This window comes from Alosa pseudoharengus, unplaced genomic scaffold (assembly GCF_046254945.1).
Source record: "Alosa pseudoharengus isolate Yale_2024_CS ecotype anadromous, Long Island Sound unplaced genomic scaffold, YU_APseudo_1.1 YU_APseudo_1.1_scf_19, whole genome shotgun sequence".
NCBI classification, from domain to species: domain Eukaryota; kingdom Metazoa; phylum Chordata; class Actinopteri; order Clupeiformes; family Clupeidae; genus Alosa; species Alosa pseudoharengus.
In genome coordinates, this window is record NW_027468657.1 from 37,150,157 (window position 1) to 37,175,591 (window position 25,435).

The 25,435-nt window shown below is 40.7% G+C and overlaps 1 protein-coding gene across 1 annotated transcript in view; it reads right to left on the reverse strand.

The window, feature by feature from the left end:
- Nucleotides 1-4,007: 4,007 nt before the first annotated feature.
- psma5 (proteasome 20S subunit alpha 5) overlaps nt 4,008-25,435 on the reverse strand; it is a 33,804-nt gene continuing 12,376 nt past the window's right edge. The window contains exons 4-10 of the mRNA XM_076292649.1: nt 23,967-24,093; nt 22,813-22,880; nt 19,814-19,921; nt 16,828-16,886; nt 16,605-16,707; nt 14,465-14,551; nt 4,008-4,467 (exon numbers count right to left, since the gene is read on the reverse strand). Of these exons, the coding sequence (XP_076148764.1) occupies nt 4,390-4,467; nt 14,465-14,551; nt 16,605-16,707; nt 16,828-16,886; nt 19,814-19,921; nt 22,813-22,880; nt 23,967-24,093 (630 nt within the window). The 3' untranslated portion in view covers nt 4,008-4,389. The remainder of the gene's footprint in view (nt 4,468-14,464; nt 14,552-16,604; nt 16,708-16,827; nt 16,887-19,813; nt 19,922-22,812; nt 22,881-23,966; nt 24,094-25,435) is intronic.

Here is a 25,435-nt window from a genome sequence, read left to right on the forward strand (position 1 = left end):
CTGTGGTACATGCCATGATAGCATTGAATTATTTATAATCAATGGAGCAAAGCATTATCCAGGAAGGGGAGAGCAGTCTTAAGAAGGTGAGTAGGAATAGGTTCTAGTAGACTAGTTGTAGATTTTGATGAGGAAATTGTGGAGGTGAGGTCTAATATGTCGATAGGTGTAAATGAATTAAATGTTGTTCGAGGTCTGATCTGTGATTCTATTATGTTTTCGCTATCGTTCAGCAATGGAGTATGTGTATTTGGTTTAACTGATTGGTTATTGATCTTAACTCTAATTGTTTCAATTTTGTCATTGAAAAAGTTCATGAAATCATTACTGTTTAGGCTTATAGGAATAGATTGGGTTACTTCGTTATGGCTCTTCGTCAGGCGGTAGATTGTGTTAAAGAAGCCCTATGCAACAATTTTAGCAAAAATGACCTTAATTATGCAGGTTGAGAGTCCTTCTGATGGTTCTACAACACTTTTTGGGTCGTTTGGTTGGTGCCTCGTCTTCCCCTAGTGCTTCTCCGCGGAAAAAACGAATATGCAACTTTCTGGTCTCGTCCCGAACAAATCCGGATGACTCAGCGGAAGTATCCAATCGCGTCTCAAAAATATAGTCAGATTGTAGTTTCTAAGAAGACTGCAAAACGGACTCCGACTTGGCTTTGTTGCTGTTGAAATTGTAAGTAGTCTACCCTTGGGTGACCTTCATTTTTGTAATGTGGTTTGATAGTCTCTTGAACAATGTGTTTGCTCGACCGTTTTATTGTGAGCCCTGTATGTGTTTAGCTTGGTTTCTTGATGGCTAGCTCGCTAGCTAGTGGGGGTTTAGCGTAGCAGTCACTTTCTACCGAAGCTGCAGGGGGAGCTATGTCATGAAAAATGCGAGCCCAAATCAGGCGAAAACCCAGAAACAGCAAAGGAATAACCAGACCTGCATAGGGCTTCTTTAAAGAGAAATTTTGTATTATTTTTATTTTCTTCAACTAGCGAGGAATAGTAGGCTGACTTAGCCTTGTTGAGTGCTTTTTTGTAAGTGATCTCTCCATGCTTGGCAAAAGACTTCCATTTTAGTGGTGCGCCATTTTTGTTCTAGTTTACGTGCTTTTTGTTTGAGGGTTTTAGTCTGTGTGGTATACCATGGAGCACGTCTTACTTGTTTTCTTATTTTCTTTTTGAGCAGTGCTACAGAGTCTAGGGTTGAGCGTAATGCATTATCAGTTAACAGATCGACCTCGGCTGGGTTAAGGAAAGGGCCTTCTGATACCTCCCGAGTCAGGAATGTGGCAAGGAATTTTTTCTAAAAAGTCTGCATTAGTTTTTTCAGATAGGCCACGGCTGTAGTATTCAGCTGAATTAGGTACTGCATAGTGTAGTGTCATCTTAAAAGTAATTAGATGATGGTCAGTTAAGGTGGGGTGTTGTGGGGTGGATTGTTAACTGCTCTATGCTTATGCCGTATGACAAGACTAGATGGTTATCTCGGTGTGTGGGTGAATTAACATTTTGGCAAAAACAGACATGGTCAATTAGGGATTGAAATGCAATTGTGAGACAATCGTTCACACTATCTATATATGAATATTAAATATTGGGGGGGGGAGGGGGGGGGGGGTTGACCAACTACAACCTGGGCAAAGGTAGGACCGCCACTGACTGTAGCGATATCCTATTGCGTGCCAAGGGAATTTGAAAGACAACCGCTTATACCGCCCTTCGGATTGAGCCCTGCCAATGGTGTGTTCCCAGACCCAACATCTTGATATGGGTCTGGCTTGCTAGGCTATGTTTTTATAGCAATGTGTGTGCAGTCGATCACTCTGTTTACATAGGCTATAGCTACAAATTGTGCTTTGATGTTTGTCTGGTCACTGGCATCATATGGGAGGTACTGTATACCTGGCTGACATGCAAATTATCCCATTAAAAACAGCAGGCATGGCACGGCTGAAAGATGACCGGCACATTCCTGACCGTTCCGCCAGTTCCCTCTGAAAGGATCCTGTTTCCAGAAAACCAAGTGTTGTCAGCACTTGTAAGGGCAATGCGTGGCTCCTCGCCGTGTCTGTCTCCAAAACCGGACCCAACTCAGCAGAGTTCCAAGAGTCATCATCATGGACCAGAAAATCACAGTGATCTCCTGTTCCCTTCGAATTCGGCCTTTGGCTAGATCCTCTAATAAGGCCAAACCTGCCATTGTCAACCTATTAATCATTGTACCATTTTGTGCACGCTTTTATGCACTCAGCTAACTGCATGATGATAGCAGAGAGGGTTAAAGCGGAGCTAGTCAAGGATCTTTGATGATGGGTTATTCCCATGAGCTCAAAGTGGCAATAATATGTAAATGAATTTTGCATGTAGTGCGAAGGACCGTAAAAACAATTCCTAATGCAATTTCAATGCATTGCCTCTAAGTGTCGCCAACTGACAGAACTCCCTATAAATGTACGTACGCCAGAAATTAAATTGTTGTGGGGGAGTGCACACTCACGTTGATTTCACTCTTGATACATCCGACCATGAACATCAAAAATAGTGTACCCACAACTTTTGTGCATACACAAGCTTTGTACATTAGGTCCCAGGAACTTAGAAAGAAGTGCTTTCGATGTATACAACTGGTAAAATTTAGCACATACATCAGATGTGTGCATTTGACACACATCACCAGGTGGGAGTGCATTTATTGGGATGACAAAATGCAATGGGTCACAGAACCAAAGGTGGTTGTGCAGTGCTCATCATCGCCACTTGTGGATTTCTTTGTTCTTTAACAAAGTTATTACCATAAACCCAGTCTATTACTGGTAAAAGGAAAACATTTAAAAAATCTTGTTAAATGCAGAGCACATTTATTCAAGTTTGGATTAATTTCCATTTCCACTTGCTATGGAGAGACACTTGAGGATTAATCGTACACAATATTTATATTGTTCCAGTCTCCATTGAAGACATGACTCCGTTGTAAACATGTTTGTCATTTATTTTCCTTGCCTCCAGAGATGTGAAATCAATCCACAGAGGACATTAGAACTCATTAATTGCTAATGAGGCAAAAATAAATGAAAAACATGTTTAAAACCCACATGTTACATTAGGAGGGCTTTCAGGAACCTGGGACATTTTGACACACTGAGCTGAGCTGTAATATCAGATGTAACATACATACATTATATTGACTACATTTTCTAACATTATGTTGTATGTTGGCTTTGGACTTGGTAGACCAATGCAGTATGAACTGCACAAATGATGAGAGCAAACCTATGTCATGATCTTCATGCAGTCACATAATAGCACCTAGGTTTGCCATTTTTGGTCTATTCTCTACATTTGGAAATCTGAAACAGCTGATAAGCCAGTCATCATCAAGGACCAGAAAATCAGTGATCTCCTGTTCCCTTCGAATTCGGCCTTTGGCTAGGTCCTCTAATAAGGCCAGAACTGCCATTGTCAACCTATTAATCATTGTACCATTTTGTGCACGTTTTTATGCACTCAGCTAACTGCATGATAGGTTATTCCCATGAGCTCAAAGTGTCAATAATATGTAAATGAATTTAAATTGATTGATTTTAAATAGTAATGGCTTTTGCATGTAGTGCGAAGGATCGTAAAAACAATTCCTAATGCAATTTCAATGCATTACCTCTAAGTGTCGCCAACTGACAAAGCTCCCTATAAATGTACGTACACCAGAAATTAAATTGCTGTGGGGGAGTGCACACTCACGTTGATTTCACTCTTGATAAATCCGACCATGATCATCAAAGATAGCGTACCCATGACTTTTGTGCGTACACAAGCTTTGTTTTTTGTGTTTGTCTTTGCTTAGAAAGAAAGAAATTATGCATGTGGATTTTAAAAAAGCATGCTATTGTAGCTGACTGTTATAAATTGTGAAGTATTATTTTCCCCAGAAAGAAAAAATATTCATGGCTTATGGCCAGAAGTGTATAATTCAGTTTTCTTGTCTATGATCTAAATAAAAACATTTGTGACAAAATATGTAAGAAAGGTTGGTCTGAAATACATTTATTAGGACAGGATATCAAAATGCAGAAAAGCCCTTAGATGACCAAACAATACAGACCATCTTGGCACTTGGTCTAAAACGGCCACCCATGTTGCTTAGGAATACGAATACCATTTTTTGTGTTATACAGAATTCATACAACTGATTTATGGTCAGAGAATTATCTATATGGTGAGATGCAACTACACACATCTAAGAAAAGCATATGATTAACATCAATATCACTCATCAGTTTATTTGTACCAAGATATCCTCTTAAGCTTTACTGAACTTCCACAAAAAAGAGATTATTAGAGATGTTGGACAGCCAGATGTGAGTGCTTTGTGATCATCCAGTTGCATCAATTAAATCTCTCAAATGTCCTTGATGACATCTTCCAGCTCCTCTTTAGAGTACATGTGAAAAGTCTTTCCTGGCTCCACTGTAGCAAGCTAAGGTGTGGGGAAAGAAAAAAGTACAATTTAGGTATTAAAACTATGCACCCATTAACAAAAGCTTTGCTAAGCCCCATAGCACATTAAACGGTACTTTATCTTAAAATTCATGTTGCCAAGAGTTAATAATAATAATAATAATAATAATGATAATAATAATGATGATTTAAACTAAGCTTTGCCAGAGGTACTTCTCTGTTCGCTGTCAATAAATAGTCAATAAGAAATCAGACCTGATGCCAGTTATAGACAGACTTCATTTTTGTCCATCAAGCTGCACTTGCTGGTACAATACATTTTCAGTGAGACTGAGTTTATCATCACACCAGTTAGCGAGCAAGCTACTAGTTACCTAAGAGGGATGATCACTGATTGCAGTAGGAAGTTGTCAACAAAAGCAAGTTACTGATTTCAAAATTGTATAGTGTGAACTAAGGATGAGCCGATTCGATAGGCAGGATCGGTATAGGACAGATATTGACCAAAATCACTGGATCGGATATTGGAAAATAAACACATGTACTCAGATTAGATCCATTCAGCTAGGTTTTCGTAACTATAGAAGGAGACACCATAGAGAGAAATGTTGTCATACAGAAAACATGAGCAGTATATTTCACCTGAATAGTACATGAGTGTAGGGATGTCGCGGAAAACTGGTTTTACTATTAACCATGGTATGAAACGTCACGGCTAATAAATCGTGAAGGCTCTCCTACACCAGCTTTCCATTGTTGACACTCAAAAACATACAGCCGGTACCATAGACAGATTAGTGCAACTTGCACGGAACCAAAAGTGACACCAGTAGTGCACTCAACAGAAAGTGCTGCTTGTCTTGGAGGTAGAACAAGAATGAGACACAATTTTATTATCGATACTTTTAAGAATGACAGTGTTGTTTGACAGTAAGATGCGTGTTTGCAACAAGGCGTGTGATTCTAGTGCCTCGCCTCCCCTAGCCGGCGTCTTTTCTCCTCACACATACACAAAAGTGCAGCTTTCAAGCTGCAGCTGTCATGCCAAAAACAGCGATACAGTGGGCAGTGCTTCGACTTGGCCAGCTTCACTCGCGGTCCGCGCATGGGATCACGCGACTTTAATTTGTATTTTTCCAGTGACGCTGCAACAACCCAAACAACCGGTAGATGGCTCAAGTGAGCAGGGTGTCTCATAAAAAGAAATGGAGCCTGGAAAACCCTACACAGACTTCACTACAGACTTTAGCAGACTGGTTTAGAAATAATTTAATAGCCAGAAATATGCCTGCCCTGCCCTAATAAAGAAATATTTGGTTAACTGCGAGTGAATCCCGTTTGCAGCCGTAGAAGAAACGCAGGACAAATTAAACATTCTGGTTTTATCCGAGTGCAACGATGATAGACAGACATCAAAAAAATTTTTTTAGAGCATATTAACCTCCGTTGCTCAGCCAAATGCCTTCCTGTTACGTCCTGTTATCACGGTTACAGGCGATAAACGATTTTTGATGGTCACAAGTTTACTTCATTAGCGTTTATTTTTTTGATTATTAAAGAGTGTTTTTCATTGAAATGCTTGACTTCGTGCTTATTTAGAAGAGCATTTAGTGCTCTCCCCAATCCCAGACGTTCACATTGCATGTTTGTTTGTAATGGATGCAACCGCGAGATACGCTTGTAGGCGCCGATACCGTGGGTGCTCCGTCTCTCGGGCACCCACTGAAAACATCGAGCACCCACGTGTGCCAGCTTACAGTCCCGGCTAAATTTACATTAATTTAAAATCAAACATCGCAGTTTATGTTAAATTCAGCATCTCTCAATGTGATTGGATATGCTGTCAATTCCCTACTCCATATACTAACCACCAATGACAGCGTCTCTCGTATGAAAATTCCTGACACTTCCCACCTGAAGAATTAACGCAAGGCTTTGTCGGGTCTTCAGCCTCGAATGTTTAAAATGTATATAGCCCTGAATATCATTTTAAAAGTAGTTTGACAAAGCTTATTGTTTTGTGACACAGCTAAACACTGGTACCTCATAGAACGTCTATAACATAGCCTAGGTGGTCGCAACTCACAAAAGTAAAGCAGATAGAAAGAACTCACGCAAATCTAGCCTACAACACGCAGACGGCTTCATGCGCAGGGAAGAGAGCGCGCGCGTGCGCACTGTGCTTTACGATTGTTGGCTTCTCATGGTATCTTGCTAATTCACTGAACTGCATTAGGTGACACAAATGGTATTGCCTGTATCTTATAACTCCTTGTCTGAGCGACTACCAGGCCTATGGTTTTTAAAAGTTCCCTGACAAAGACATTCGAAAATTAAGAATGTTTATTGACTTGGAAAAATACACTATTTTTGCAAACTCCCTTCATTCAACCCTTTAAGACATCGCGGTCTGGTGCGCTATGTAGATCGTTTCTCTTACCATTTAATTTCTCAGAATGTAGGTCTACTAGGCCTACAATAACGTCATCACCAAATACATCTTTTATTTTTAGTTGATCAACCACAAAGAGTAGCAGCCCAAGGTAACCAGTTGTTGTAGATGAGGCAACCCCTTGTTTCAGATAGCCTGGACAACATGTTACCTGGGTGTTGCCTACGTTATTAATTAATGGTAGCCTACAATAGTTAATTGATTCGCGTAACATATTAGTTGGCTCAAAGAGTAGGGAATCAGGATGGAGAGAGTCACGCGTGTGTTGCTTTTGCGGGATCGAATCCAGTTTAATGCTAGTTTTCAAAACATATATTTTTGGGGGCCAAGCAGCGAAGGCACCCATTGTGTTTCTTAGTTTTCTTATTATTATAAATCCTCTCCCATTGAAGTCTATGGCAGCCCATAGAACCGTCTGGTGAAAAGTTGTGAAATTTGGCACACTAATTAGGCAGTGCCCCATGATTAATTTCACCAAGTTTCAAGTCCGCACCCCGAGCGCTCTAGCGCCACCAACAGGCCAAAGTTGGACGTGCGTTCACACACGTAACTTTTGACCCGTTGACCCGATTGTCAAATATGAGGTATCGTTGGAATCCTTGGACCAAGCCGAGTTCAACGCACCCTATGATGTCATTTTCCGCCATGATGGATTGTCCGCCATTTTGGATTTCATCAAAATCACTTAAAACGTATCAGAGGTCACAAATTTTGTCCGAGCGACACCAAACTTCACAGATATCATCTACAGACCATGCCTCATTAATGCATTGCTTTTTTTGTCTTCGGAACTATAACCATTCGCGCGTAACAGCCAATCGAATTTGCTGCGACGCCGCCAAACAGGAAGTGAGCTCATATCTCAGCAACCCATTAATCTATCATAACCAAACTTAGTATATGTACTCAGGACCCAATCAGGGGGACGCTCAAGAAATCTGGTGACCTTTGACCTTTAGGGGGCGCTGTAATTAAGAAACATGCCTTTTGGCCTGTAGCTGCAGTTGTGCATAGAATTAAAATGCACTAGTGGTGTCTGGTAATACTGTTGGAGGTCCTTAGGCCGACCCAAGTCAACTTGTGATGTCATCGTAATTGATTCGGCCGCCATATTGGATTTAATCAAAAACACGTACACGTTTTCGCAGGTCACAAATTTCAGCGGATCCTCACCAAAATTGGCAGAGACCATCTTCAGACCATGCCTTATCAGTGCATTGCTTTTTGGAACAATTGACAGTAGTATGTGGCTGTAACAGCCAATCGAAACTTGTGGCGAAGCCGCCAAACAGGAAGTGAGCTCATATCTCAGCAACCCTTGCATGTATCAAAGCCAAACTTGGTGCATGGACTCATTACCCAATCAGGGGGACGCTCAATAAATCTGGTGACCTTTGACCTCTAGGGGGCGCTGTAATTAAGAAACATGCCTTTTGGCCTGTAGCTGCTGTTGTGTTTGGAATTAAAATGTACTAGTGGTGTCTGGTAATACTGTTGTAGGTCCTTAGGCCGAACCAGGCCAACTTGTGATGTCATCGTAATTGATTCAGCTGCCATGTTAGATTTAATCAACAACATCAAAACGTTTTCACAGGTCGCAAATTTCATCTGATCTTCACCAACATTGGCACAGACCATCTTCAGACCATAACCTATCAATATATTGCTCCTGGAACAATTGACAAAAGCATTCGCCCGTAACAGCCAATCGAAATTGGTGGCGAAGCCGCCAAACAGGAAGTGAGCTCATATCTCAGCAACCCTGCCATGTATCATAACCAAACTTACTACATATATTCATGACCCCATTAGGAGGACTCACAAATCTTGGTGACCTTTGACCTGTAGGGGGTGCTGCAATTAGCAATATTGCATTTTGATCTGTAGTTGCTGATGTGTTTGATCAATCTTTTATTTTTTGATGTGAAACTGATGACAACATGTTCCATCCAGTTAATTCTAATGCGTGCGTGCAAGGGCAGGGCAAGACGGGGTGGGACGGGCTGGAGTGATTAGGTGGGGGGCGGAGGCGGTAGCAATACTCAGCCCTGTTTCAGCCCTGTTGATCCCGGGTGTCTGCTGAGTTCTATCTTGTCACCGTGGCTACTCAGGCCTATTCTGCTTGGCCCCCTCATTGCTGCTTGCAGCTATATTTTTACATGTCTTTTGTCCGAGTGGCTGTAATGTAGCCGAGCGCTCATGGCGTATGAAAAGACTTCAAACCGCCTAAAACAACTTGTTTGTGAATGTCTGACAACTGCTGCAGCGCATGCACGCGCAAGGAAACCAGTAGGTGGAGAAACCAGAATGCACACAACACCGGAGAGCACGATTCATTGGCGCTTGCATGTTCGACCGTATGTCTACGAGCGCACCTGCCTACCATCAGGCTACTCAGCTACTAGAGAAAGAATTTCCCCTGGTGGTATGTTCACTCCAAGTTGGCCTACCATAACTTACCAACTCTGCACTGTAGACCCTAAACTGGCTATTTATATTTTTCTGTGAAATAAGCAAATGTATTTGTTCAACTTTATGAAGACACATTTGACAAAGGACAGATGTATGTTGCTAGTGACAAAATATTAACTTTCAGTGTTTTACGATGTCTTTGTCATTCCCCATGCATTTATTCTAGGCTACTGTCAGTGACTGCCGCGAGAGAAGCGGGTTCTGTGTTTCGTTCATTTCAGTGACTGACGCGAGAGAAGCGGGGTCTGTGTTGTGTTGCGTTTATTTTCATTGGGCATGCCCTGCCGTAACGTCCACAGCTCTTCAGTTCAGACAAGGCCGAAATTACTGCTTTTGATGAGTGCCGCTTGACAGGGGGGGGATCCCAAGCAGCTTTCAGCCATAGGCTAAGGCTACTTTGAGAACATTTCCTAATTCACATAAAACACTAATATTCAAAATGTTGAAAACTATTTCGGCATAGCCTATAAGCAGTTTAATTAAATGTAATGTTAGTTGTAAACAAACGGGCTACTTGGTGAGGCTTGGCCTCACAGATGCGCTCGTGCCTTAGATGGCAAGAAAAATCTTCACGATATAGGCTAGGCCTATTAACTGACCACCCGATTCACGTTGGCTGGGGGGCAGGGGGGCCATCAGACATTTGTGCCCAGTTATTCCGGCCCTGCCCCCAACAAATCACACCTTCCCACCAGCTGTGACAGCTTAAAAGAAGTCGAGATGACTCCTAACTCACAGACCTATTCACAAACCGGTTTTGCGGCATTTCGCATGTTTTGAAATCCTATGCGGCTACAGGAGCTTGCAATCGTGAGGAAGCAATTTTGCATTGTAGGCATAACTAACATGCAATAACGCCACCAACAACAACCAAAACTAGGCTACTCATGGTCAACATGTAAATTAAATGTAACATTATTGTGAATCAAATTAAAATGTTCTGTTTTGCAAACGTAGGCATAGGCATAGTAACAGATTAGGCTAATTTAATAATGTTACAAAGATACTACATCAATCCATATGTTTCATTAGGCTACTAGGCTATTTGTTTTGCCTTACTCTTGATTCATTTAGGCTAGGCCTTTTTATTCAGTTATTTATCATCTTCCGTCCTTGTGTAGCGCACGCATTCTCAGACCTGTCACCTGCCACTCATCGTAAGGGAGGTGTTTGGAATCATTCCCGCGTTACAATCATCAGCCAATCAAGGTGGTCACTTCAGTCAAGCTCGTGCAAGAGAAATAACGTCATCCATAGCAATGAAGACTCACTCACTCTTAGTCAAAGATTCTAGAGCGCTCAGCTCTATGTCAACAAACATTTACCGATATCATTGGATAGTGGATAGGCCTACTTGTTTATTTTTTTACGTAGCCTACAATGGCCAGTTCAGAGAAAGCCGAAATTACTCATTTTGAAACATTTGTATGGTTATATTGCTTGACTTAAATCCCAGAGAGTAGGCTACCGCACCCCACAGTGATTGGCCTAGCTAGCGGTCTTACGTGTTCAGTGTGGGGTAGGCTATAAACAAGCTGACAATTTAGCGGTGTCACGTCTGCCGGTCACAGACGTGGGGAGCTGAAGCTTGGGATACAGTTACAGTAACAGTATTTTATTTTACTTCTTATGGAATATTTTTTTTTTCACTTTTATAAAGGCTTTGTTTGAATGCTGTTGGAACAAATAGTAGTTGATTATAAAGGCAACTTTCTGTTGCAATATTCTGTGTGTTCTGGACTGCAGGTAACTTGTTAAGCCAGTGGTTCTCAAACTTTTTCTTTCATTCCCCACTTTGATCAAGGGGGCATTGACTGATGATAGTGGAGTTAACGTTTTATCCAGAGGCCTTTGCAAGTCAGCATCTCCGACGTTAGTCTACCCTATTAAAATATAAGTTTTCGATGTCCCAAACGGAGAGCCATACTTTATTGTTTTAACGATCTCTATGCTACTCACCAAAATGTAGGCATGGGAACATGATGAAGTATCCAACTGTCGTGTGTTAAATTATTGTGATTACGAGCCAGTGGTTTTCAAATATTATGCGTGACTCTGACATCTAACGAAATGCAACAGACTCATATCGTCTTTGCGTGTCTGCAGAAGTTAGCCAAATATGAATGTAATTCTGCGGCATAAAGCAGATGTATTTGTTTATTGTACAGAAAAATAAAAATGACATGTCAAGCAGTCAATTGACTACATTTTGTTATTGAATTCGTAGGCTGGGATTACTCTCGGCAACAATTATGTTAAATGGTAGATCCTGCTTTGGGGCGGCAGGCAGAGCGATGTACAGTGGCAGAGCGACGCACAGTGGCGGAAAGTGGTACTAAAGCTTCACGCAGCTTCACGCCTCGTAATGCGCGAATGAAGTGGCCATTTGAAAGCGATGCCCACTGTACATGGCTGCTAGTTTAAATGACGCTGAGCAGCAACAAATAATAATAGGCCAATGTTAAATTGATTTGCTCACTTGCATCTGTCAAGTTTGTATAGCTAACCTACCTAGGCTATGAGATTTAGTTCAATTAGGCTTACTGTTGGGTTTAATGACATTTCAGAAATAAGCTACGCAACCTAGGCCATCCTTAAAAATATTTTCGTTTGCCGTAACCCGACCGACCCTGTCAATTTAGAACCAACCCAAATATTTAATTTTTCCCCCTTTTAGTCCGACCGACTTGCCGGTTGTAAACTCGCGTTAAGACCGACTGATTTTTACTCTAGGCCTAAACAACCAATACAAATGTAATAAAATAATATTTATTTTAGTAGTCCTAAGTATTGTGAATATAAATTACATGCAAACATAGGCTCTCTTAAATAAAACCCTGTGGTGTCATCTCTACACCATTGGTTTACACATGTCACACTATGGCCTCTATACTTCATTTCATTCACACAAACATCTCGACAACGCTTTTACTTGGCACGAAGTTCTGGAAGAACTGTGCCCAGATCTTTTCCCATCCCTTCTCCCCTCTAGTCTAATGGTGACCGTATCGAAGAATTGAAATTGGTTGTGGTTTATTCAGCATTTCTCAAAATATGGGTCTGCAACGTGGAGACTGCTGGTCCGCGGAGTCGTGGAGTGAAATTAGGCCTAATCGATAACGTTAAAGCTCCGCTTCAACCTGTTGGAAGGCTATTTAATTATGTAACGACACTTAATAGAACAACGTTGATTTTTGGAACTTCCATAGAAACAGAGAAGAGACTGTATAATACACTGTATAGCATTGAGTATTGTATAGTCAAATTTGAATATAACGTGGCCAAAAGCTATTGTTGCCTTCTTTCTGTTAAAGATCAACAGATCAGTGATTTACGCCTATCTGCTCCACCTTTTAGCACTGGTCTCTGTAAAGCACTTTGGTTGATGCAAGTCATGTTTAAATGTGCTATATAAATAAATCTGATTGATTGATTGATTGATTACCATATACACAAAAGCTGGTCTTGTGTTTCCTGAATCCTTACATTCAGGCATTCAATGCAAAGGTGCGCCTGAAGGCACGGGTTGAAGACCCAGTAATTACCAGTTAGTAATTACGCACATCATTAAATACTACACAGCAGGGAAAATAAGTATTGAACACGTCAACATTTCTTTCAGTAAGTATACTTCTTGTGTAATAAAGTGGAATGACACAGGAAAAATTAATACTAATGTCTGGTGAAAATTTCATGCAAATAGCCTCATTGGAAGTATACTTAGTAGAATTTTTTTTTGACGTATCCAATACTGATTTTCCCCGCTGTAAATCATTAACAAAATATATAATTTTTATATGAATTCTAAAAATATACGAAATAGAAACATGACATTTAGCCATAATCTTCTGTTTGTGTGTGTGTGTGTGTGTGGAGGGTGGAACAGAATTTAGGATGTTCTTTCAAATTCAATTTCTATCTAGCCTATTCCATGTTTCCATTTTCTACCTCCAAAACAAATGTTAAAAGAACGCACACACTGGAATTACGAGTATACTGGTGTGTTAAATTATCAGGAGAAAGACATTTTTTTCCCAAAAGGGAAATGCGGATATAGTTTACAAAGCAGAGTGATTATTTTATTATTACTATGCAGTGTCTAATGTGTTTCAAAAACAGCAATAAGTAACCTTTAAAGATCAAAAACTATAAGGAATGTGTTTGTGTGATTTTATACATTAGCACTGTTGTGAAAAATATTCACGCGAAATAATCGCAATAATCGTGAAATCGTGATTATTCTTCAGACAATTATCATATCACCAAAATCTCTAATCGTGACATCCAGGGAAGGAATTTCACGGCGGCCTTGCGTTGGCCGTGATGCCCCTTTGAAATTCAGAGGTTTACAGGCCACGGTGGCCTTGGTGCCCCCTTCTTTCAATATTCTGCTTTGCGTCCGACTAATAGTGATTTTTAAATGTCAAAATAATCTTAGCATTCACAGCGCAAATTAATTTAGTCTTTTACGCAGTGGAGAAAGTGACAGGGCGCCCCAAGAAAGTAAGTGCATCCAAATTCACCCATTCTTCTCAGTTGAACTACTCGCGAAGTAGCCTACTCATCACACAGACATTACAAGTATCACATCACATGAAAGAGCGTTTTCTCAGCTTTTAAACGATGTTAGCCGCTAATTGCTGTGGTGAACGGTTCGCGAGAAAAGTAAATTATATAATTCAAAGATAAATTCTACTTAAAGTTCTGCGCCCATCTCCCTACCCATTCATCTCGGTCGAATACTTCACGAACCGTTCGTTCAACACATGACAAACCATATATCAGAATAAACAGAAGACCTTACCGAACACAAAGGTGTAAAGCAGTCCCCACTAGTAGTAGGTATAGTACTCACTTACCAGATAGCACTACTAACCAGATACTGTTAAGTCAATAAGACAATAGTATCTAGTTGACAACATGCGTCTAAAAGACATTTTTCCATTGGGGATCCACAAAGATACCACAGCCTTTTTGGAAATAAATTGACAGATATCTGTCATAGCAACAGAGAATTTTAATTCCTGTGTATGCACTGACTGGAAAATGAAACAGATCTCTAAATGACAGCAGCAGAACAAAGTTATTTTACCTCAATGTTTGTAGCATTCAGTTTCTCCTCCATAACTTGTTTCAGGATAGTAAGAGAAGACTTGATGGCATCTTTTAATGTCATGGACTGAAAAAACAAATATAATAATAATAATAATAATAATAATAATAATAATAATACAAATACTTAGTATGTCAATACATAATAATGTCAATACATAATAGGGCAGAGGGTGAAACGACTCTCCACTGACTGTCAACTCATTCGAATGTTACTCAACAACCGTAGGATGGCATCAAGTGACCGACAAAGAGAGTGGCAAATGGCAGCTGGGGTGAAATGCACGGCGAGAACGGTTCAAAACAGGCTCCTAGGGGCAGGGCTCAAGTCGTGTAAAGCTGGACAAAAGCCCTTCATCAATGAGATCTATCTATTGCATCTATTTGCAAGGCATTCTGCTCTGACAATGTTACCCCAACTCCGAGGATTGTTTTTTTCCAGCAGGATAATGTCCCATGCCAAATTATGCATAAGGAGATACGTGTTTGATGGTGTAGTATTTGTTAGCGCGTCAGACTTCCAATCGTATGTGCCATGAGTGCGCAAGTTCAGTTCCTGCAAGGTAGGTTTAAGTGTAATTCTTTGTGTAGACTTAAGTTGACCATTGTCGTTTCAACAGTGGAAACCAGGTTTAGTTATGTTTTTTTTATTAGTTATGAACACAAATAAAGGGAACATTTTTGTAGAAGTCACACTTTTTTTCATAGTTTGTCTGGTCTTATATATCAAAATTTATATAATTTAAATTTTTTTTAAATGTTAGTCAGTATGAATTGACATGAACCCTACATGAAACTACAGCCGTAGGGCGCTCTAGGCTTGTGGGATGAGTTTGGGAGGTTGGTGAACTTGCGACAGGTCAAAAATGTTTTCGTACTTAAAGGGATATTCCACCATTTGTGGAATTACACTAATGCCGTTCTCAGAGTCTGGCGATACCACTTTTAGCTCCAGCCTAGCATAGATCATTGAATCGTGTGATATCATTGTGGTGCTGCGCCCATAGGACGTTGCAACGTTCCTTGATAATTACGCCGGACTGAGAGTATAGTTCCATGTCAAATTAGCCTAGAAAATTAGCCTGGCGGGCCATCCTATATCATTGACATGTATAGTCTGGCATCGAATCATTCACCTCGCTTAATCCAAGGGGCGGGCAGAGAATTGTCTTTCAAACTGCCTAGGCATGCAATAGGCCAGCGCTACGACCATATCCGTATCCGGTCGGCAAAACGGCAAATACATCCTTCTTCGAAAGGAATGACTTAAGTGCATTGTGTTGATCTACTTTCAAAGAAAAGCACAAGTCCAACTCCTCCAAAGTTGACGCCAACGCCGATTCAAACAACCGCTCTTTGTTTGCCACAGCCACCTTCCTTGTTGTTCACCGTCGCAGGATGTTGTTATCCTGTTAAGCCCGCCTTAAGACTCTCTAACGAAATAGAGCGCTGTGATTGGCCGTCATCCACGGTGTTAAGCCAATAGAAATTCCTATGGTTCGATACTAGACGTACAAGCTGAGCAAATTAATTTGCCGCCGCTAGGGTGCGTCTAGATTTCTAGGCTACTAGAAAATGGCCACGTTTAATTTTTACACTTTCTTATTACACTTTCTAACTTGAGAAGAGTCAAGTTTTAAATGGAAAAATTACCGGAAATGTTAGTGCACGAGAAGCGAGACGCTAATGGTATAATCCAATTCAATGATCTATGCTAGGCTGGAGCTAAAAGTGGTATCGCCAGACTCAGAGAACGGCTGGATGAACTGGAGAAAGGTAAAAATCAATTGTTTGAAGAAGAAGAAGAAGATCACAACGGTTCCCGCAGCTTAGGACACCACAGACTCAGGGGTCTATTTGCACAAAGCTTTACTGCAATTAAGATTTTATTGCAGTACAATTCTACAGTTTACTTGGAGAATATTTTCTAGCTGGCACCTGCTTTTCTGAGGGTGTAGAATGTGTGAGTAGGACTGTCTAAAACAGTATTACAACTGTTTATATGTTGTTTAAAATCAGATAGCAAATAAGATGTTAAAATCTGTGTATACTTTGCACAGGAGTATGCTAGTCCAGACACAATTCTATTCAGTGAGTGAATTATGAAATTCTAAGAGTACCTTATGGTAGACTTCCTGCAGCGAGCTCTGGGCCCCCTCAGATGCAGAGCCAATGGCTCTTGCATCACATTGAACGAACGTGCCTGATGGGTCCATGTGGTATCTACAGAACAAGGTTTTATTAGCACAACATGCTCTTCAGGGCAAACATACATGAAGTATTTAAAATATAAATAACTATCAGTCCCTCTGGATGCATTAAGAGTTGAAACGATGCACTTACAACTGGGGTCCCTTCTCATCCATGCCTCCAAAAAGGAGTGCCACGCCAAATGGTCGACTCTGAATATAGAATATAGCAATAAGTGGGAAGCAGCATATAAAAATACAAAAAAAAACAAAGCAGGAACAGGTCTTGCTTACTACTGCAGCAACTCATAATTTGAGATCATAATAAAGACATTTCATTCATTGTTCCTCGTTGGTGGAATGATTATCGAGTGTTGTCCATTCGAGAGATAGTTTCGGGATATTCTGGATATTCTGGGAGTGTTTTGGGAAAATTTTTTGATCTTTTTATCTTATGTGTAACTAATTACATATTTTTACAAAGTCATGGTTATTGCCGTTTTGAACACTTGCTACTATGAACACTTGCTATTATGAATTATTAATTATTACTATTAATGACTTGAATGGATTCTTACTAGTATTAGTTTAAAACAATGTGATATGTTAAACTGTTAAATCTAATGCTGATGTAATATTGATTGCTATTGTTGTAATTCCCTTTGCAGTGTTTCCCATACATTGACTTATTTGTTATGGCCCACCACAATATCAACATTGACCACCACACAATGATTTTCCTGGTTGTACTAAGTTGTGCTTAAATCTGGTTAGAATCATAACCGCGCTGCACTAATTTGTTAAAAACTGTTGCATTCGAGTTAATTCTGCATACCACCACAAATAGAATTAAATTATGTGGGAAACACTGCTTTGTATAAAAGCATCTGCTAGGTAAAGGGTAATGGAGAGCGTAGACCACTTCTGACCAGTTGATGACTGACTGACTGGCTGTAATCGGTGTGGTGTGTGCAGCACCGGCAACAGTAACAGACCTCAGTTGGTTTGTTTACAACATGTGAAATCGCCTTTGGAGCCAGGTTGCACTGATATTTGGGTCAAAACTTGCTTTTAAAGGGACACCAGGCAAGCCTGATGCTTTTTCTCTACGAAACTCCCCCTCGCTCGGTCTGAAGCTCTTTTCCTTTTCTTTGCGTCTTCCGTCAAGGGTTTTCGCTGCTTCTTCGCCGGCTCTGCCATTATACACACGTTTGCAACAATCTCTAGCGTTTCGTTAGCCTGCCTCTGTGCTGTAAACTGATCCTGCTTCGGTCGGCGGGTAGGATACACCGAACTTGCAAGTGGGATATTCTTCCTACAGGCAGTAGGGGCGGGCGAGAGAGCCTTCATTCGCCCCATAATGAGTCATTTAACCATATACCGACTTACGAAGATGATTAATTAACACGAAAACGTTGCCTGGTGTCCCTTTAACTCCACTGCCAATGTTTACAAAACAATAACGTATGGTTATATCACGGGAGTATGCCATCTGAAACAGAGTGACTGTCTCCTATGTGCTAATGGGCAGTGGGCTGTCTGTGGTGTGCAGAGTGCACAGACAAAGCGATTCAATGGTCCATTAACATCGTAGCTAGCGCTTTGATGTGTGCTAAGTCTCCGCTCCCTTTCGAGGAGAAATTTCCCTCTGATGGCCCCTCCATGTAGGCTCCGTGCCAGAAAGATTTCCTGGTCCTACAGATATTCACTGCACTTTCACAGGGTTTTAAAGGACCAGTATGTAGGAAATAATGGAAAACAAATTGTAACCATTCCAAAAATGTATCACCATATGTCGTCAGAGAGTAAGGAAACATGATGAATTAAGAATGAATGACGAATGATGAAGTAATGGCTTATTTGACAACAACCCGTAAAAAAAAAAAGTTACAGGGATCTCTAATTTTCCTTTATGTTTTGAACGATTAATTCTAGAAAAGCGTATTAATAATGGGCTGGCGCATCCTCCTATTTGGGTTGCCAGATTAGCAAAGGCCAACTGTTAATAGCTGTGTAGTCATGAACGAGTAGCCTACGAGAGGCAGGCACATTTCCAAATCTAAGATCTTAGAAGGCAGCAAAATTTGTTTTTTCGGTTTCGAACCGCACTTGCTGCCTCGCTCCCCATTTAGATATCTTAAAAGGCAGCAGTTTTTCCCGTTTCGAAAAGACCCAGTGTGTTTGTCAAATTCCACTATGCCAATCCTGCTGGTTCAACCAGAGACTTTCTAATGAGGAGACGGCACTCAAAAAATCCTCCATAGAAATGCATGGGGTTAGTTTTGTCGTCTACACATCACACCCCTTCTGCTGCAAAACGTCGACATGTGAATACATTGAGCCAATAATGTGGTGTGTTGTGAAGACATCGTGCCAATCATGTGTTGTAATCGCCACTGGAGCAAGATTGGTGTCGTGAAGCCTTGCGCACGTGCATTTCTGCCGAAATAGATGCTTAGATGATTAGTGCCCAAAAAGCGTTGCAATATGGCTGCCGAGTGGAGGGACTTGCCTAAAAGGACTTTGGTTCAACCTCATGTAAAATGCTGCTATTAAAAAAACACAGCCAGCTATTACTTTTCACAAATGGGCCATTGCACTATCAATATCTTGTGCAAGAGACGTGATGGCGAAATGTAATCATTGTGTAAAGCCCGCCCAGACAATTTTATTGTGAGAACAGATCTGGTGTGTGCATACAGGTTTCTCAATGGATGGAGTCAAGACCGAAATTTCCGACCTCCAATTTGGGGTAGGGTAAATTTAGGCTGGCTTCCAGGCTAAAGGTTTTCAACATTAAGGTTATTTAATAAAATGAGGATACTGATAGAAAAAGAAAGAGGCAGGCATAGGTCCAGACCAGGAGCATCTACTGGCCTTAGCCCCAAATACTTATTTGAGTGGCTTCTCACTAACAAAACAATCAAAAAGAAAACGGTTTCATTGTAATTGTATTTCTTTAACAAATGGAATGTTGCATATTACCTTAAATGAATGGTGGCAAGACCAATTAGAAAGGATCGATGATGGGAAATAATTAGTTGATATTGCCTGCCAAGTCGGTGCCGGTTAGACCCTAGGTTGTTCTTAGACCAGCCTTTTCTTTTAAATAAAACAAAACACAGAACACTTCAATTTACCATTGCTCCTGGGTCAGCATCTTCTTCCCCAAACTGCAGTGCCAAGTTGGACACAGCCTGTGTCACAGCCTCAACAGTCATGGTTTCATTGTATGTGAACCAGTGGTTCTAAATGAGAATATGAAATAGCTTGGTAAGTGAAAGTTATCTTCATGAAATTCAGAAATCAATTAAATAAATTACCAGCTACTGATACACAATTTAGTTTGGTCACAGAGTAATTGAAAAGTGTAATGAGATGCTCCTTAGGCCTGCACGATTCGGGGGGAAAATATGAATCACGGTTTTTTAGCTTAGAATCGATATCACAATTCTCTGGCGGAATCTTTTTTCTCACAAAGTGTAATGTTTATTGCACACATGAACCAAAAAAAAACAAATTGGTAGTACCAAACACATTGTACAACTATACCACATTGTGCATCACCACAAGCCTGTACATGGAGGCTTCAATGAATAAAGAAAATACTGGCCATTTAAGTACAGTAGGCTGCCAAAAATAGTACATATAACACTAGTGTTGTCACGATACCATAATTATGACTTTGATGCAATACCTGCCATAAATATCTCGATACTCGATACTGAAACGATACCATGGCGAAATCCTAAAATATCTGGAAAAGAAAGGACGCAGACCTCCTCCAAGTGCATCGAGTCACTTGTGTTGAATTTGGTGCACTTTTGTAGTGTGCAGGTCTATTCTGGGTTCTAAACTTCCAACATAATTATTTTTATAGTCAGAAAAATAGTAGTTTGTGTGTGATTAAGTCCTTTATTGCTTGTTATAGTTCATTTACATTGTGTTGTCTTTTGGCAATAAAGTACCTTTAAATAGCCAAAGTAGGCTAGATTAAGGTCAGTGTTCAAATTACTGCATGCAAATAACTGAATGCTGTGCAGAAGGGCCTAATCTTTAGGCCATCTTATGTAGGATACCCTAGGCATTCTTGTGTTCATGGGATTTCTTGGGACAGTTGCAAAGTTTCTATGGGACAGTTGCAAAGGGAAAAAAGTGAAGATAGTCTTCTTTGCTCCCAGTGTTCAAGTACGTTTCACCCACTCAGGTCTTCGTCAGATGGTCCATTACCTGTTGAAATATATCTGTGTGCATTCCTACATTACGTCTATTTGATAGTTAACATTTGCTACCACATAACAATAAGCCGCTAGTAGGACTGCTCTCCTCTGACATAAAAACAGTGGCATCCTTCACTGGTTTTAATGTCTTCCTCCACGTTAGCCAGATCTGTTATTATGACTCAACATGCTTCGGTGGTATTATATGCTGTGGGCTTTAATTAGCGCATTTCGGGTAGCCTATCCTATATCTGGGCAATAATTATTTAACTAATTGTAGTCAATCAACATGCTGCAGCTACAGCTTTAGTCTCTAGAGAAATGGACTGTCAATTTAGCCTGGCTGCGCCCTCCTAAGTACTTCCGCTCAATTTTCATTTTCCTTCAGTACGTCGTCTGGGATTTCGGTATATTCACAGGTTCTCAGGCCAAATTTTACCTGTCCAAACAGCGAACAGAGGGGGTGGCTGAGAACGATGGCGTTGAGGTCGTGTGCTAGTTTGAGCATGACATGAGTCATGACCAAACGTTAGCGATTGGTTATGGCAGATCCAGAGTGGCTCTGGGCAGATCCAATAGTTTTAAACTTCAACAGAGTACTCACCTTCAAGTAAGTTAACGCTTGGATGAAATGTACGAGAGTCTGGTAGGACCAGGCTACTGTCAATTGCCAATTTAAGTATACAGTATCAAAAACAGAATGATTTCTTACCACACTCTTGAACTGCTTGCCTTTAAGAGAATGAATTCATTCAACTGGCAATAACATTCAACTGGCCATTCAGTTCGGTTTGAGACTGAGTGGCTGATTCTCATCAATAGTATCCAATGTTTTTTGCAGTAGCCTAGCCTAGGTTATTTCTCCACTACTGGCTCATTTATCAAACGGGTGCTTTCTCTATGTCCTCTGCAAATTAAGGTAGTTCGGTAGAGAGACATTTGAATAACTTAGCGTTTGCGATTGACAACACGATTGACAACGTTGTGATAAGTAGATTATACTAACTTTGTTCAAAATGTATGCATTTAAGTTAACTTTGCAAAGTTGTGTAGGCTACACCGCACCAGTTGTAGTCGAACAGTCCTTGCTTGCACAAGCGGTGTGGGCTGAAGCCAACCTGATTGAGGGAGAGCAGTGCAGGAAGAGAATGTGTGCTCTACCCTGCACACATCTCTACAATGAAATAATGTATCTAGGCTAATCTATATTTTAAATAAGCAATCACTGCGTGCTGCTATGGAAACAGTAAGTCAATATATTAGACGTATTTTGAGTAACGCAGGAATGGACAGTTATTCAGTAACTAACTAATTACTGAAATTTGTAATGCGTTATGCCTCACTTTGTTACCCAATAAAGTAACTAATTTACAGTAGCGCGTAACTTTGTAACTCATTAGCCCCAACGATGCTGCAGCCTCGAAGGCTTTACGAACTACCGCGCTCGCTCCACCAGTGAAACATGTGAATAAAAGGCGCTTTGTCAGGGTGAATCCCTGAACTTTGTGAGAACCTAAAAGGGAGAGCATTGCAGCGCTTGGGAGCGCTTTAAAACTCACAGAAGAAAGTAGTAGCATTTGTGATGCACGGCTCACAAAAGTTGGCTCGTGAAATTAAATGAGAATCAAAGTCATTTAAAAATGAAATTAAATTGTGCAAGGGGGTGAATCGAGATTGCGATTTTATAACAATTGAGAGGATAAAGCATGACATATGGTCACCCAGTCATGGACACATACATTACCAATGTTGTTATTGAAGAGAAAGCGATAATAACCCCAACAACCCCACTGCATAACTAAGAGGTAATTTCCCAAAACACTTGTGTGGATTATTGTAGACCTAAATCCATACCAACATTTGAAATGATAATCTTAAATAAAGCCAATCTGAAATAAAGCCAGTCTTTTTACACTTACCTGTGTTTCCACTCTTGCTTTGTCTATTAGAGTTTTGGCATCAGCAATCAGACCACTCATTGCACAACCTGAGAGGAAAGGAAATATTTTTAAAGAAAGATAAAGTGAAAAAGTCTTTTTTTTTAATCCAGTGTCAGACTTGCAGCAGTGGATTCGGGATTCAAAGTTTGACTGTCAGTAGGTGACGTTACGAGTTCTCCACCATGCCCAGGTGACAGACACCTGACCTAAAAGATGACACCTAGCTCTCTCGCACTGGTATTGTTGTCATCAACAATAGCCGCTTCCACACTGTCGGGCTTCACTTCACTGTTTTGAATGGACACGTGTCTTGAATCCAAACATTTTTATGATAACCTGAGACTAGCAGTGAATTCAAAATAAAACTGTTATAACAATCGAGTTCCCTGTGAGTTGACCCTGATCGGAATGCAACCTTAGCTAACATGCTTATTGATACTGCCTGGGGATAGGTTTACAATGCTAAGTGCTGTTCCCATAATGTCACTTGGACTGGACCGGTTAGCTAACTTTCGGAAACTAGCATAGTTAGCTAATATGATTGGCAAAGTTACCAGTGTTACCCCCCTCTACTGTGCCTAAACTTGTTGACTAGGGTGTTTTTCAAGAATCAAATTACAAGTTGTAATGCTTACTACATCTACAGTCAAACCTAGCAAGTAGCAACAGTTATGAGACGGGTTAGGAAGTAAGGAAGACTATCCCTAGCTAACTGTATTCTAAATCAAGCAAACGAACGAACAAACAAAATTCCACATATGTGGACAGTTGATGTAAATATAAATCAGGTTTCTAGGACAAGTATACTTGCGTATACAAGGAATTTGGTCTCTGCATTTCCCAGCCGTGAATTAGTGAACACACAGTGAGGTAAAGCACACACTAATCCGGAGCAGTGAGCTGCCTTGCTACAGCGGCGCTCGGGGAGCAGTGAGGGGTTAGGTGCCTTGCTCAAGGGCACTTCAGCCATTCCTACTGTTCAGGGATCGAACCGGCAACCCTTTGGTTACAAGCCCAAAGCCCTAACCAGTAGGCCACGACTGCCCCAATACAAGCTTACATATGTAAGCTACATGGAAATAAAAGTAATATGTAATTTTCATGACTGCCTAAGATGACTGATCATAACTTACCTATGTGAGTATCAATTTCAACAATTTTCTCAATGCTGCTGGGCTCCATCAGAGGAGAGGTTATCCTTTTCTCCACAGCTAGACAAACTCCTTCTGAAGTCTGAATGCCAATTGCAGTGGACCCCAACTAAAAAAAAACAAAAGTACCTTAACATTTTATACATCATCAATATTTTCTATATACTAAACTGAAAAAAAAAATAATGCAATGCATAGGATGGTGTAGCCTGAAAGCCTTAATGTTCTACTTTTGATCTGACCATAATATCAAAAGTCTGGCAAACAAAGCATTATTTGTTTGTTTGCATCACATTACATAAACAAATAATGAAATAACCAGTCATTCTTTCATTTTTTTCATTTTGGATTCTCAATTGAATATCAAATGAACGAATGATACACGGACCTGGAAGCAGCCCAAATTTAAATCCACCCACAACATTTGAGGTCGGGACATTTGGTTTGGACTTGTTCAACTGAGAAGCAACTATGCTCGAAACAGAGAGGTTCGAACCAACTGCACCAATCAAATTGTTTGGGCTGGCTTTGCACGATGATGAACAGAGGAGCAACGGTGCCTCGTCTATCATGTCACCTGAGCGCGCTTTGGTTGATTTTGTTTGCAACAAAAAGCCTGTGGCTAGAAGCTAGATATTTAGATTTCTTTATCGTGTCTGTTGTACAAGATATTGACCAGAAAACAGCATTAAGGCTTCTGTGGAGAAGTAGGATTGTTTGTGTTTTCTTCCAAAAGGATTCACGGTAGGCTGTTTCTTTGCTCTGATCGCTCTAATTGAGTGCAGAGGCATTTTCCCCCGTGTCGGTTGAAACATGCCCCATAATCATGTCCAGATGAAGCAGTATCAGACTAAAATTCTGACTTGAATTGAGTTTGACTATGTCAGGCTAAGGATGGTGCTCTCAATTTCCTACGAATGGGAAGTCACTTTTGGAATGGCCCATAGAGGAGTCTACCTTGTGAAAGATTATCCATTTTTGTGTTAGGCTTAACTGTTAATAGTCCACTGAGCAAAAAACAGCAACACCATTCCATTCATCAACAGCAGACATTAGTGAGATACGAAAGTAGCACAGAGTTACATCAATGTGTGTTGTTTTTAAATTGTTCTGACTGTGAGGATTAAGAACTTTCCTTACAATGAAAGGCTCATCTCGGGTAACATGACAGACTACAAGGCAGCTGAGGGTAAGATGAATTGGCTTGGAGTACCAGAAGCCAAGACTGACCTGACCATAACAGTCTCTTCCAGACACTGAGGCATGCAGAGTAAAAATTGTGGAATTCCCAATACAATGAAATGTACTTTCTAGCCTGGCCTCTGTCTGCCTACATACTTCCGCTAGATTTCTTTTCCCTACAGTACTCCGTCTGGAATAGGTTGATTCGCCCTTGTTTACTTCGGTAGTTGGGCAGCCGACCCAACCAGCGAACAGAGGGCGTCCCTGAG